The 15,242-nt window shown below is 53.5% G+C and overlaps 1 protein-coding gene across 1 annotated transcript; it reads right to left on the reverse strand.

Moving 5' to 3' along the window:
- Positions 1 to 239: 239 nt before the first annotated feature.
- On the reverse strand, positions 240 to 14,399 carry Itm2c (integral membrane protein 2C). The gene is made up of 6 exons (XM_052192992.1): positions 14,168 to 14,399; positions 5,681 to 5,821; positions 3,503 to 3,691; positions 2,370 to 2,480; positions 1,797 to 1,947; positions 240 to 1,387 (listed from the first exon to the last, which is right to left on the reverse strand). The coding sequence occupies exons 1-6, from the start codon at positions 14,291 to 14,293 to the stop codon at positions 1,296 to 1,298; spliced, it is 810 nt and encodes a 269-aa protein (XP_052048952.1). The 5' UTR covers positions 14,294 to 14,399; the 3' UTR covers positions 240 to 1,295.
- Positions 14,400 to 15,242: the final 843 nt, after the last annotated feature.

The raw sequence follows: 15,242 nt of genomic DNA on the forward strand, positions 1-15,242 counted from the left end.
CAGCAGAGTGCTTCCCCCACCCCCCAACTTAAAAGCGGCTTGACCTTGGGCAGTTTCCTGAATCTCTCTGCCACAGAATGCAAGCACTACTTGGCTCAGTCCAGGGGATCAAAGAAGGCAATGGAAGGGACACCCTACACTCCCCTAGTGACCTGCCATCCTCCACCATATACCCCCCACCCCCCGCAACCCATAAGATGCCCCTATTTAGCCACAACACCAGGGCCAAAGTAAGAGGGTTTTTTGTTTTTTTTTTTTTTAATTTTCTACAGACACTTCTGAAAAGAGATCTAATAGAGAAAATATACAAAGCATTTAAAGGGCTTCACCACCACAGAGCACCCAAGTCTGACCCGAGGCACCAAAGCCTCTCTCCCAGGCTCAGGGCTGAGGGCAGCCAGCACGAACATCAGTAAAAACATGCAGGAGAAACATCACACGCCCCTGGACAGAGGGGAGACATCCGGAACGGAAGAGGAGGCAGGGACGAAAGTACCAGGTGGCTCTCTCTCCCGCTTCCAGCGTTCACAGTAGCCCTGGTGTGCAGGGAGGCATGGGCTCCACCCGCCGCCCAGGGCCTGCAGCTCACAGCCGGTGACTTCTGTACCCACCTGCTCCTGTGTTCCCAGGGGCCAGGCCAGGGCGGCCCGGCTCCTCATTTCTTTGGTTCCACTCAGAGAACAATTGTGCTTGGCACATCCCTCCCACCTTCTAACTTCAGGCTCCTGCTGGTGGGCTGAAGGCACTGACAGGAGTCCCCGGGGAAACCCCAGGCTAGCCACCTTCTCTTGTGCTCTGATGGGTCCAACCCAGGACACATTTCCCCATCCTTAGTCCACACTTAGGCCTAAGAACCAGGAGGACAGGGGAAGTGTGCTGTGCAAGGAAAAAAAAAGGTCTTTTAGGACTTCCCCAAACGAGGGGGCTGTTTGTGACCCACGCGCCATACCCCATCCATGCCCCTGCCCCTGCCCCAGGCTTCCACACGTCCAGCCCCTCCCTTTAGTCCTTCCCCCTGGCCCAGCCACTGGGGAGCTGACTTAAAATAATGAGTTAGAGAAACCATCTTGGGCGACTGTCCCCTCCCGCCTCGCGCCTGAAAGATCTGCAGAGGCGGAGACCCCGAGAGTTCACGGCCCTGGTACAGGGAGGAGGGCGGGGCTGGGAAGGCGAGGTGAGACATGTCACATCTATGGAAAAGTGCCCAAGGTACAAGCTAAGCGAAGGGGAGGAGGAGGGCCAGAGAGCGGCCAGAGGGAGAAAGAAGAGGGCGGGGTGAGCCTGGGGGGGAGGCCTCACACCACCCTACAGATGAGCGTCTCCACCACAAATGTGTTCTCGAAGTGGCGGATGGAGTTGCAGTTCTTGGTCCCACGCTTGTTGATTCCTGGGGGGAAAACAAGAAAAGACAAGTCCAGGTCAGGCCTGCAATGCCTGAGAGGAACCTTGGGACCTGGCAAGGCAGTTGGGGGGGGGGGGGATCCAGGAGGTGACACCCAGAAACAACACTATAAGCTAGAGGGAGCTCCTAGGTCAGGCTCATACTGTGCCGTCATATCCCTGCAATAAAACCTGCAGGATGCTACTTTAGCCTCTCCGTGCCTCAGTTTCCCTTAAAACGCACAGTTAGGGAAAAAATGATAGCGATGACAGTGCTAAGTAAGGCACTTGGTGCCTGGCGAGTCTTAGTTCTTGGTTGACATTCACTATAATCAGGCTATAGCTGTGAGAAGGCCGGGCCAGGTACTGTCAAAGGCTGGCTGGGGTCTGAAGCCCGGGACAAATCCGTCACTCACGCCTCCGGGTAGCCCTGCGCCGCAGCCGGTAGGTGTCCTTTCCGTTGCATAGGTGGTAGATGAAGGAACCCAGAGCCTCCTTGTCACGGACATGCTCGGTCACTACCATCTCCTCCTGGATGATGTACGTCTGTGGGAGGTAGGTCCCTCTCTGCAAAGCGGGGGAGGGGAGGTTCAAAGCACAGGGTCAGCCCCCAGGGCCCTCCCACTGTCACACATCTCTGCTCTCTCTCTCTCTCTCTGAAATGACTATCTCCCCGACACACTACCTTCTCACTCCCAGAGGCCCTCTGATGCCTGAGGCCGGAGCCTGCCCTGCACTGTGATGAGCTTTGACATATGTGCATGTCTGCCCTCCCACACCCTGCACCCCCTCCCCTCACTACTGACCCAAAGCACGAACCTGCATGCTAAGGAAGCTTCATTTGGCATTCTGTGAGTTGGTGGGGGGAGGGGGAGGGAAAGAAGTGATTCTGGGGATGTGGATAAAGAATAGTGGCGAAGTAATCCTCTGGGGATGCGGGGACAATGTCTCCTGGGGGCGGGGATGGGTGGGGACAAGACGTGGCCCACCTTCACGTTCATGAGGAGCTCCCAGAAGTTTCGTGGGGGTAGCACAATGGTGGTGTTGAGCTCGATGACGTAGCACTTGTCCAGGGAGATGTCGTGGTAGGCAGTGAGACCCTGAGAGGAGGGGACATCCGTCAGTCTCTGTGGACCAGGCCACCTGATGAAGGCGTTCAGCCAGCAGAAGCCCTGATCCCGCCATGGGGCCTGGGACCTCAATAATAGTGCCCCCCCATCAGTTTCTGGACATCAGCACGCCCTCCTGCTCCTCTCCAGGTTGGTGGATGTACCACTAAACATGAGAGCACAGTAGTTTGTTCAATGCCTCCATTGCCACAGATGATCTCTCTGGGGTTTGCAGAGATAGGTAAGGAGAAAGACACATGATCAAATTCTGCTATGCTTTTCATCAAATTGGGGAGGCTTAGCTATCCTAGGGAAGAAATGGCCTTTATGGGACGAGGGGCAATGTTCCTGGCCACCCACGACCTCCCAGCAAGTTTCCTCAATTCAAATGTGGCCTCCTCAGGGAGGAATGCTACACCCCAGGTTTCAAGGGGCCACTGCTGCAGGTCGCCCATGAGAGATCAGGCTGCCCAAGGGAGAGCAGGCTAATAGAGACGCAGGCTGTGGAGGGCGACTGCCTAGAAAAGAAGGCTAGGACCCATGTCTCAGTGATCTTAGAGCAACCAGACAGTGGTGAGCTCATAGGGGAAAGGAACTGACTAGGAAAACAACAACAACAACAACAAAATGAGAAGGAACCTTCCAGAGTGCTGGCAGCGAGCCCAACTTCGACCTGGGTGGTGTTAGACAAACAAGACACCCACTCAGTTGCAGGCTCTGAGGGAGGGTGTACAAATGAGAGCAGACACAGGACCCTTGGCCACGCAGGGGCAGCCAAGCCCCCATAACAGTCAGACAGCCTAGGGCAAAGCAGTCTATCCCACCCCCATCCCACTCCATCCTTGACAATAACGAACAGCGCTGCCTGCATAATCAAAGGAGCATCTGAAGGCCCAGTCAACCCAAGGGTTCTCTGTGTTCTTGCTCCTTGCTCGCTCTGGGTCCCCAGAGCACTCTCAACTGCCCTGCTCCGGATCCCAGCCAGCTACTGGGACACTCCACATCAGCCTCACCCTCTGGAAGTCATGGATGATGTCTGCAGGGTCCCCGCCACCAAACTGGGGCACGGGGACATTGATACGTTCATAGTTCTCCTCCAGATAGATCTTCACGTCCTCCTCCAGCTCCAGCCGGGTCCGGATCTGGGAGGACAGGGAGTCTTCGTAGAGCACACCACAGTGGAAGAAGTTATCGCGGGCCAGCTGCACAGGGTGAGAGGAGAGACAGACGGTCACACGGGGCAGTGACATACACGGCCACATGGCTCTCTGCCGACTTCAGACCTGGGAAGCAGGAAGGGTGGGTGTTAGGACTTTCTCAGAGATGGAGAACAGAAAGGGGGGTAGACCAGAGCCCAGAGCTGCTAGTGGGGAGGTGAGCTGGGTCTTAGAAATGGTACTTCAGCCTTTAATCCCAGCACTTGGGAGGCAGAGGCAGGTGGATTTCTGAGTTCAAGGTGAGCCTGGTCTATAGAGTGAGTTCCAGGACAGCCAGGGCTACATAGAGAAACCCTGTCTCAGAAAAAAAAAAAGAAAGAAAGACATGGTACTTCAGCCTCACAAACAGACGGGATAAACACGTTCCCAGGTGAAAGGCCCCTCTGAGCCTCGGTTTTCCTATCTGTAATGTATAATGACCCCAAAGGGGTAGAAGAAAAGGCGGGAACCAGGAGGTGGTGGTGCATGCCTCAGCACTCAGGAGGCAGAGACAGGCAGATCTCTGAGTTTGAGGCCAGCCTGGTCTAAAGAGCTAGTTCAAGGACAGCCAGGGCTACCTAGGAAAAACCCTGTCTCAAAAAACAAAAATAGAAAAAAATAATAAGGTCAGAAGGCAAAGAACCACCCCCATTCTCCTCCCATGGATAAATCTCACACCACTCCGGGCATGGAGGCCCCGTACAACACTACCCACTGCCCACATCCGGTGGCCAGCTTCTTCACCCATCAACCAGGGAAACAAGGCAGTGCCACTGGTGAGACCTGAGCGATGGGGCCCCCACTGTGTCTTCCCCAGGGACTCAGAGGCTCACAAGGACTATAGGACGTGTAACAGACAGAACTCCCTCTTCTTAGTCCGAGGAGAAATTCTGTGAGATAATGAAACATCCTGGCCACACTGGGGCCTTGAGGGCTTGAGGAAGCCCAAGGGAGACCCGATGCCAGGACAGACCCGATGGGACTGTCAGACCGACTGCAGACCGGACTATTCACACTGTCCCAGGGACAGTCTGGGACACCCACACTGCCTGGGAAGGGTGAGGAACCCTACGAAAGCACAATTAGGGAAGAGAGGAGACGGAGCAGCATCACCACAGGAGAAGCCCAGGTAAGGGTCCTACACCACAGAGGGTGGAGATGCCTGGCAAAAGGCTAGCATGGAAGATGCAGTAAGCCTGCTTTCAGGGAAGTTCCTAAGGGGAGAAAAATGTGGGAGCTGCGGTCTGCAGGGGAAAGTCCCACCGGAGCACAACCTCTCAGGTAATTTCTACTGTGGAAAAAATGCTTAAGAGACGTAGGGGGTCAGTAGGGTCCACAATGACTGGAAACTCCGGCCTTTAGTCATCCTGAGATTCCCTGTTGATACGCTCATGTTTAATCTCTCAAGCTACGTATTTAACTGAACTCAGGACTCAAGTATGGTGATCCTCCCCTTCCCCCAGCTCTGGAAGGTCCAGCTTTGGGCCTAGCTCTCTAGCCGGTATATGTCAGGGAGACAAGTGAGCTCCTCTGTAGACCTACCATTCCTGGAAGCAGGTCACAGGAAACCAAGCAGAGCCTGCCCAGGCCTCAAACCCAAATGTCTACACAAGAAACAGTTAGGTCATCTTTGAAGTCTGAGCTCCAGAGGGGATCGTAAACTCCCAGCTTCTCTATTGGACCTAAGAGCTCCTGATGAAGATGCTTCAGAGTAGCACTGGCCACTGGCGGGGGGAGGGGTGGGGGTGCCTGGGTGCAGTCACCCAGATCCTTGCTTGGCTCTCCTGAGTAAGTGCTGAGGGTGAGGTAACCTGAGTCCAGGTGAGGGGACACTGGGAAGGAATGAGGGCTGTTCTCTGGGCATGCCTGGACCAGGGATTCTTACTGTCTCTCTTCATGGGGCCCTCAGGCTCTGGGTCTCCGCTGTTTCCACACCCTCAGCAGACCTCCTTTCCCCACGTCTTGGCGCTACCCCTTTCCCACCCATATCCTCACCTGAGCAAGGAAGAAGTATCTGTAGATGTAGACCGAGGCAAACACAAGGCCCATGAGCAGGACAACCACGCCCATGGACAGGTAGCACACGCCGCCCACGGAGCCCCCTTTCCTGGAGCGGTGGCGAGGGGGGCGTTCCTCCTGTCAACAGAAGTGCTCTGGTCAATGAGATGCCTCAGAGGGGACCACTCTTCTGAATTCCTCCTGCTCTAAGTAAATTTATCCCTCCAGCTGGATTAGACGCCCTGGGGTGGGGGTAGGGGGCCAGCAGGACAATACAGATTGTCTTGCCCAAGTTTCTGGACCACCCTTCCAGTTAGAGAGAAACGGAGATTTGTCTGGAAGCCCCCCAATCACCCTGGATTAAGCACACACATTTTTTAATTGCCTGAATTGAGATCCTGTTCTTGGTCCTCAATCCCTCTGGCAAACCTCTATCTCCAAAAAATATGTATATATCACAAATCATAGCAGTAGCGAAATTATAATTACGAAGTAGCAACAAAAATAATTTTATGGTTGGGGTCACCACAACTGGAGGAACTGACTTAAAGGATCACAACATTAGGAAGGTTTAGAACCACTGCTCTAGACATTTAAACATACAAGAGAGCATATGAGAAGGTCTGAGAGATTGTATTTGACCAAGTTCATGGGTACCATGGTAGGGAGGTGCCACTGTCCTAGGCAAAAGAAGGCAAGGAAGAGCAGAGCTAGAGAGAGGCGACCTAACCCTTCAGCTGGAGGTCCAGGAAAGACCCGGGTGAGGACAGGGTGATGAGGGCGTGTCTTAGATACAGTTCTCATTGCTGTGCCCCTGATAAGGCCAAGGAAGGGTTTGCTTTAGCTCACGGTACACGCCCACATGGGGAAACAAGTGTCAGGCTGATGGATGCTGGCACTAGGCCAGCTTCCTCCCTCCCTCTTTTTATTCAGTCTGGGCTGTCAGTCCAAAGGACAGTGCAGCCCACGTTCCCTCCGCTTTCCGTCCCTGGGAGAACCTTCACAAACACATGCAGAGATATGCTTTATTAATGCCCCAAGTGTGTCTTAATCTAATCAGGCTGACGGGGAAATTAGCCAAACACAGATGGGTGTGGAAGTTGCCGTGCTTGACCAGGCTGGTCACTGACTATGGGAGGCAGGGGCTCTGGGAAGCCCAGAGGGTGTGGGCCTGACGCTTATCTCTAACCAAGTGGCCCCTGGCCTGCTGTGTTCAACAGTTTCTCTGTACCGTCAGGCAGGCAGTCATAAGTCTACAAGATGGAGCTTGAAGCATCTAGAAGCTCTCACAGGAGGGAAACACCACTGTCTGGGAGGCTAGACCACTTGTTCCACAAAAGAACCTGCCTGGGTTCACTGGCCAGACCCTCCCTGCCAGGCCACACACACCTGGCTGGGTGGGTGGGTAGATGTTGCGTGAGCACTTTGCCTGGAACTGGACTTGAGGGTCACCTCTTGACTATCTCTCTGCATGACCTCCTTTCTCCTACCGTAGCCCAGGCTGGCCCTTATCTATTCTTGCTGATGTTACACAAGTCCCCAGGCCTGCTCCTTCCTCCATTCTAGTGCCCACCACTTTCCCTGTTTTTCTATGCTGTTCAGACAAGGCCAAGAGAGGTCAAATGTCAACGTCCACAGAATTTCCTAGCCCTGAGGAGATGAAGCACATTGGGGAATGAAGTTTCTCCAAAGGCCTTTCATAAGCAGGTGATTGACCATCTTTTTTTTCTAGAGGTGTTGGGAGCTCTGTCTAATTGCTCGAGACAAATGTTTATCTCAGCATAGCCAAGGGGTCTTTGTGGTGCAGGGATGGGCTTGGGCTTTGGGAGTAGGGGTGAACCCCCCCAGAGGGCCTGGTTCCCCACTGTTTGGCAATCTTCAACCCCAACCTCCTAGGAAAATGACAGAAAATGCCGTGGGTTCCCTCATTCACAGTAGAGACCCTCCCCCTGTCCCCCCAAGATCAAACCTTGGCCACCCAGCACTTAACCTCTAGGTTTGGCCTCCAGACAACTGGTCAAGGACCGCTGTCAACCAGAGGGGCAGGGGACTGCAATGGCTTTACAACTACTGCACGGCAATAGGTTCCGTGTGGTGACATCAATATCCAGGCTCCCTCCATGAGCAAGCCACACTGTATCTAGGGGTTGGTGAAACAGAGTAGAGATGGGCCACCCCCCACCCCCCAACATTCATCCTGAGGTCATCGGAGGTGACCAGCCTCCAGGAATTAAAAGAGACAATGAACCTGAAAGCCCTTTGTAGAGGACAAAGTATGGGATAAAAATAGCAGATCTGTGGGCCCGGGAGGGCTGTCACTGCCGCCAGCTGTTGAGGCTAAGAGCAGTGGCTATTCTTTTGCTCTTGTGCTTCTGGAAAACCAGAAAAGCTAGCTTGGGAGAGCCACTGAGGAAATCAAACAGGATCAGGGGAGGGAGCACCAGCCAACTGCAAGTCAGAGCCTGCAAGGCACTTAAAAACGCATTGACAAGCTGAGGCCTTCCAGCCTTGCACCTACGGCCAACTTCTGCTAGCCCTGGGAGCTCTGAGACGGGCATAGAAGCTTCTGGAAGGGTGGTGGGAAAGGCCAGCAAGGACATGGCAAACAGGAGTCAGGACTACAATGACCCTGGGTGCAGCAAAGAGGTCATGTATCGCTCTGGCTAGGACTCTTCTTGACTGTAAGGATTGGGGATCCCCTCACCTTAATCCAGCTTGGGTACTAACTGTACACACTGAGTAATTAGGGAGATCAAAATATTCCACTCTAAATATATTTCTTTGTTGGGTTCCCTGTTAGTTATAGAGAAAGTGAAGATCTGGGCAGAAGTGGGCTCCTTCTGAAAGCTGCTCTTTTGTGAAAGGAACTGACGTCCATCTGTATCTGAGGAATGCCCAGAGGGCCTGTCAGACACACAGCTTGCCCTGGGCAGCTTCCCCAGAGCTAATCATGAGCTGGGAAACTCTCTTTGCAGATGTTAACCTTGCCCTGCTATATCACCCCTCTACAATCAGCAGGGTGCCCTCAACAGCAGCCTCAAGTCCCCGTGTCTTCCACAGCTCATTCTAGGATGTAAGCTTCAGCTCTCTGGCCTTCTAAGTCTTAGATTTTGTATATGGCTGCTATGTTGATGTGAATACAAATTTTAGTTTGTTCTTCCTGTGACTCTGTCTCCTGTGAGCTCATTTCATGGTCTAGAAGTATCAAACTCTTCAGAGGGGAAGAAAGAAAATGTAAATCTCCCCCTAAGCTAACCACGGCTCTGGCTTGCCTCTACAGACACCCCCTGACCTCTACGGACACCCCTGACCTCTACGGACACCCCTGACCTGACAGACACCCCCTGGCAAAACGCTGGAGGCTCCATCAGCTTGCTGCCCAGCCAACACTCCAGCCTGCTGAACCAAACCCTCAGAAGCCTAGGGCAGCAAGGCTGGAAGTGAGGTTGGCAAGGAAATCTACGATGTCCCTGCTTGAGCACTGTTTTTGCCTGTGAGATATAGTCAAAGCCAAGGCTTACCTTCCAACCCTTACTGTCCCCCACTAGGGGATCATCACAGTCTCTGCTCTCTTGCAATCTGAGACCTTTGGAGTCTGAGGACTGTGGGGCAGCAGTTGGTAGTTTCCTATGCATTCTGCCCCTGGCTTCACTAATTATCTCATGAGCACCGTTGAGAGCCCTAGTAAAACCAGAAGGCCCTTGCAGGTCCCCAGATGTCTGCCTTGCATGCTTAACATGAGTGTGCAGAGAAGCGCTTTGCTCTGAGGGCCTGTTGCCTTGGAAACAGTATGCTCCATCCTCCCACTTTCTAAAGGGAAGTCCCCCCCCCCCAATCCCTGGCTGTTGGGAACTATTCCGTGGGGGAGCAGAATTTTCTGGTCTCCGGCAGGATGGGTAGTCAGCCTTCCTGAGGGTATAACTTCCACTCTGGCTGCTCCCTGTCCTGCTGGAGACCAGAAAAATTCTGCTCCCCCACGGAATAGTGACCACCAACTGAAATAAACAGCTCAGCTGAGACACAGCCCAAAGGACGATAGTTCTCTAGCTACGGTCCCTGATGCCAAAAAGAAAGAAAGAGAAAAAGAAATAAAGGGGGGATTATGCTACAATTGCAGGCTACTTAGTAGGAGGCAGGGAAGGACAAAGACACAGGCAGACTTCGAAGTGGTCCCCGCCCCATTCCTATCCTCTGCATCCTTTCTTTCCTTGGCTGCAGGATGCAATTCACATAGACAAGGATGCCAAAGGGTGTGTGTGTGTGTGTGTGTGTGTGTGTGTGAGAGAGAGAGAGAGAGAGAGAGAGAGAGAGAGAGAGAGAGAGAGAGATCTACAGATTGAGTAAGGCCTTGCTGTAGGTTCGAGGCTGGCAAATGCTTTCTGTCCCAGAATGATAGTGCACAGTGGCCAAAAAGCAAAGATATCACCTGAGTATGTGGCAGAGAGCTAAGACTCAGGGGTGCCCATTAGTGATCCTCCCGCCCTCACCTGTGCCAGCCCAAGGCAGCCTGGGGCAGGTCGTAGCTATGCAGATCTCTGTATTTGGCCGTACCCAGAATTCTCTCTCCTCCACCACCCAAGACAGCCCAGGCTCCTCTAGAAAACAAAGGCTCAGAAAGGATTTGAAGCAGAAAGAAACAAGACCAAGGCCTGGAAGAGCTCTCACTCAGTCAGAGAGAGAGAACTGGGCCTCCCAGGACAGAGGGGGAAAGCCCAGCTGTGGGGCTGAGCTTTTAATCATAAACATTTTTTCCTTGAGAAGAGAAACTCCTCCTCATTGGCAGTCTGCTGACAGCCTTGAAGAGTGGAGCCAGGAGAAAACAGAAAGGATAGAGAAATGGCGTGAGTCTCTCTCTCTCTCTCTCTCTCTCTCTCTCTCTCTCACTCTCTCTCTCTCTCTCTCTCTCTCTCACTCTCTCTCTCTCTCTCTCTCTCACACACACACACACACACACACACACAGCTAAGCTGCCTCTCTGAAGGTCATTATGGCCTCTCCAGGCAAACCAGCTCTCCCAGTTGACAAGAGACAGAGCCTCCCTTGCTGGTCCTCCTGGCAAGAGCCTGAGGACATGGACACAGGGAGACACACACACACACACACACACACAGAGAGTTGGGGGGAGAGAAATCTGATTTACAGGTATGTGGGCTGAGGGAGGGGGATACTCAAGACAAATATTAATCAAAGACAAATGACAATGAGAAAATGACAGAGCTGAGATTACTGAATTTAATGTGTTTGCTTCTTAAGGCCCTGCCCGCCCTCCGCCCCCACCCTGGGGCCTGTCTATGTAAACGTATGTGTGTGCAGACAGCAGGTGGAAGACGATGAGAATGAGGGGTGGCCACTTGGCTGCAGGCTGCAGTGGAGGGTGGGGGGATGCAGGGGTAGGAGAGGTGTTGAACTCAGGCTTTGGCGATTAGCTTCCTACCAGGGCCATGTCATGGCTGCAGGTTCCTCATTATGACCGTCTAATAGGTGGGATGCTGGGTAAGAACTGTAAGCCCAGCTGGCTCCCAAACTCTACCCGCTGCCCAGTTTTCCTAGGAACTTCCTTCTAGTGTCAGGTCTGGGGGACACATCTTATTTCAGTATTTGCCCAGAAGTAGGAGCAGACCCAGGGAGGTTGGCCAGCTGCAGACTTCCCTTACCCCACCCCCACCACACACACACACCACACACACACACCAGGACTGGACACACCCAACGCTGTCATGTGTCTGAGTGGTCCTTCTGGGGAATCACGGGTTAGTCAGACAGAACACCCAGGAGGAACTCCAGGGTCATTCCCAGTTAAAAGAGAACTTCTGAGCTGTCTCATGTCTTGTCATCAGTATGGGACAAAATCCAAGAGACCTGCATGAAACAGCTCCCAGGACTCCATATCCGCTGACCCGTCTGTCCCTCTAGCTTCCTGGCTCCTATCTCAGTGCCCTGACAGTGGCTGACGTTCTGTACTTGAATGACAGCTGTGTAACGGGTCTCTGCCTGCTCTTACTGTCATGCCAGGCACTGGGCAAGAGGAAATCAGCTGGCATTGTCGAGCAAGAAGAAGCTTGCAGAAGTGAACCGACGTACAAGGTCCCAGCTGCAGAGCCAGGCAAAGCCAGCCCGCACCACCAAAGGCCCCTTCCCTCCAGCTCAGACCTCGCTCGCTCGCTCGGGCAGGCTGTGGAGTGGGGGTTAACAGTTCTGAAGGTATTTCAATCCCTCCTCCTGACTGCCAAGTCGGCTTCCCTGAGCTCCTTACTGCCCAGTAGTGATAGGGGTGGCGGCTTCACAGGCCCCAGGCCATAACTAACAGCACACATGGCAAGGCAAAGTTGATATTTCCATTTCACGCTGGGTGAGGGCAGGATGAGCTGCTTAGCTTCAAGAGTCTGATAAAAGCAGGAAGTTGGACGATGGTTATCGCTAAACGGACCACAGTCGAACGTGCTGCCTATTCGGAAATGGCTACTGAGAAGGGGCAATGAATAGTACTGAAAAGTGTCCTCATGGGGGAGATCTGAATCGGTAAAAAATATATATATATAAATGGCTATTTCAGGGATATAGACAGGCAAGGCCCCCCCTCCGTAACTATGAAGGAAAAATCTCCTCAAAGGAAGAAGAGATTGAAGGCTGAGCACTTGGCCCACAGAGACAACCATTGGTCTTTAGAGGGCTCTTGCCAGGGAGGGTTATTTTTGCATAATAAAGTCTCTTTTGTTTCTGGGGCACCTCCCTTCCCCTCTGATCTCTTATACTACATAAAAATCAATTACCTGCTCCTTGGAGGCTCATAGTCTCTGAATGGTTTCTTCGTGATTAGTATGTGTTTTGTGTTCATTTGTACACTGTCACAGACTTACATAACCGAGTCTCCCAAGTCTAATGAGAAAAACTGCAATTTCTTCACCCTGGGCTCCACCGTTCCATCCAACGCCATCAGCGGGCTGCCCTAGCCGGTGCCCTGTGTTGACTCTACTGAGACCTCCTTCTCAAGGGGGTGATATTGGCTTGCCTCCTGTTCAAGTTAGTCCTTCCTGCTCCTTAGATCATCCTTAGATCCATGGCTTTAGGCAGTTGGGTTTCAGTTCTAGGTCTTCACTGGGTACCTGGGAACAATCTGCCACTTACCAGTTCCTGGGGCCCCATGTCCAGACTAAGAGGAAGAGAGGAGGGGCCTTCCTGGACGTAACAAAGGAAGCTTAATCCCAGGGCAAACTTAAAACTGCAAACCAAAATCAAGGATGGGGTGTCCCTCTCCAACTGAGCTTCAGGTGAAGAATCTGCTCACCACAGTGGGGGTGTCCGGAGACCCTTCAACCCTGGCCTGGGTGACCAATGAATTCTGGTTGGTGTGTGAACTGCTAGATGCTGTAGTGACTACAACAGAGGTGCCTGAGTCCCTGGCATTCCTCGGAGTCACAGTCTCTGCTCAGACTGGCCCACTGCATGACCCCCTCTTCTAGATCATTCCCCTCGGGTTCCTCATATATGCCCAGGCAAGGCAGAATCAGACCTTCAAAACTTCATCTGGGAGGAGGAAGTGGAAGGGCTTTTTTAGTTCTGCCTGGACAGAAAGGCTGGACCGCTGGGGGGCGTGTGCCTGGCCATGAAAACACCCTTACTGGAGCAAAATGAAACACGGCTGGGTACTGGGTCCGCTTTTCGATCCCAGTCCCTTCTAGTCAGTGACTGCCACGAGTCCTCCCCCTACACACTCCACATAGCAGAGTTTTCCATGGCGGAAATGACCTGGGTCCCCTCAGCCAGGGGAGGGCGGGGCACGCCGAGGCCAGTCCACACAAAGCCAGCTGGGTGACTAGGGATGTCTAGGGCACTGGGGCAGTGGGGAACCCACTCGGCGATGGTAACAACGCAACTGGAAGCCAGAGAAGGAGGCAAAGATGCAGGACCCGCAGGTGTGAAATGGGAGAAGGCTCATCACTTAGGATCCTCCACCCACCAAAGTCCCCCATTCCAGCACCCAAATAAAGGCACCTCCCTTTTGTTACTTACTAACCAGAGTTTCTCCGGCCAAATCCCCCAACCAATCAGGCCCCATCACCCCTCCCCCTCGGGGGAAACTACGTTCAACCCTCCTCCCCTCCCCCCACTCGAGGTCTGGCTTCCCGGCCCCTGCCCCTTGATTGGAACCAGACGCAAACCTTCACCAACATTCCCCAAACTTTCACGGGCCCGCCACATTCCCTTATCTTGGAACTGCGCACCCAGAAGCCCCCACATTTGGAACCCTTTGAGTTCTCACTAAGGACCCGTTCTGCTTTCGACTGTCGTTGTAGGGAAGGACCTGAGACCCTTTCCCAGATGGGGATGGAGCAGCCTTTCCAGACCTCTCATTCGGCTTCCGCTAGTGACTCCGAGGTCCCGCTGGCCATCGCAGTCACTAGGGAAGACCTAGGTCCCCTCCACGACCCCCATCGCCCCGCCCCGCCCCGCCCCACCTCCCATCTGAGACCCAGTGCCTCTCACCCTCGCCGGCGTCAGCAGGATCTCCGCGGCCGGGGCAGATGCTGAGGCCGGACCAGACGCCGCTGCTTTGTCCGCTTTATCAGCCTTGATGCCCGCTACCGCGGGCTGGAAACTGATCTTCACCATGGCAGCGTTGATCGGTGCCTGCTCCCTCCAGCCCCTGCTTGTGCAACCTCGATCGCAGTGCTAGCTTCTTGCTGCGCTGCAGGCACCGGAAGTTTGGATGGCTCGGGAGTCCTCGCCCCTATCCCCGCCCCGAACACGTCCCGCCCCGCCTTCCACGGAAGGGACTGACGCCTGCGCAGAGTCGCGCAGCGCAGCATTGTTGCTGAAGAATACTAAAGTTCCTTCCACCTCTTGCTCATATTCATTCATTCTGTCGTCGCACAGGAGCTTGGGCCCCTACCTTCTCCCTGCCCATGATTAGCATCCTCACCCATGATTAGCATCTTCACATTTCGTTTAACACGGCGTTGCCGGGCAACGTGCTTCTAACAAACTACATCCTCCCCCCCCCCCCCTCCTCGATCTAGCCTCCTCTTTGATTATGCTGAGAAGCTTTTCTCCTCCAACATGTGTTGGACTGGAAAGGGGCATCAAGTCTAGGTACCTAACTGCTTGCCTCTATCCTGAATTCTAAATCGTTGCCCGCCCCCTTCATCCTCCACCATGCTTCTTTCTCTATCCTTCATCCCACAAAACCTTCAGGGAGTGGGGGTGGGGAACTTGGTGGGGCACAAGACCTACGATACCTTGCAGGCATACCTTGCAGGCGGCGCAGAATCGTGACTGGAAAATAACGACAAGAATTACAGGGGCTGAGCCAGAGGTTTTAGGTTCCAGTCACGACTCTGCTCCTGCAAAGTATCACCGGTACAAGGAACAAGCCAAGGCTTATATTGCAGGGCCACCTCTTGACAACAAAGCCCTAGATCTCTGTTGGGCCTTATTTAGCCAGATTCTGAGGTGAGGGAGCCTGAGCTTTTGCTGGAGTTTAGAGACCGGTCTCGGTCACTTCTGTAATGGAGTGACTCAGCATGACCTGCGTAAGCCTGCCTTTGCCTAGCTACTGCTG

The sequence above is a fragment of the Apodemus sylvaticus genome, chromosome 9, assembly GCF_947179515.1.
Source record: "Apodemus sylvaticus chromosome 9, mApoSyl1.1, whole genome shotgun sequence".
NCBI lineage: Eukaryota > Metazoa > Chordata > Mammalia > Rodentia > Muridae > Apodemus > Apodemus sylvaticus.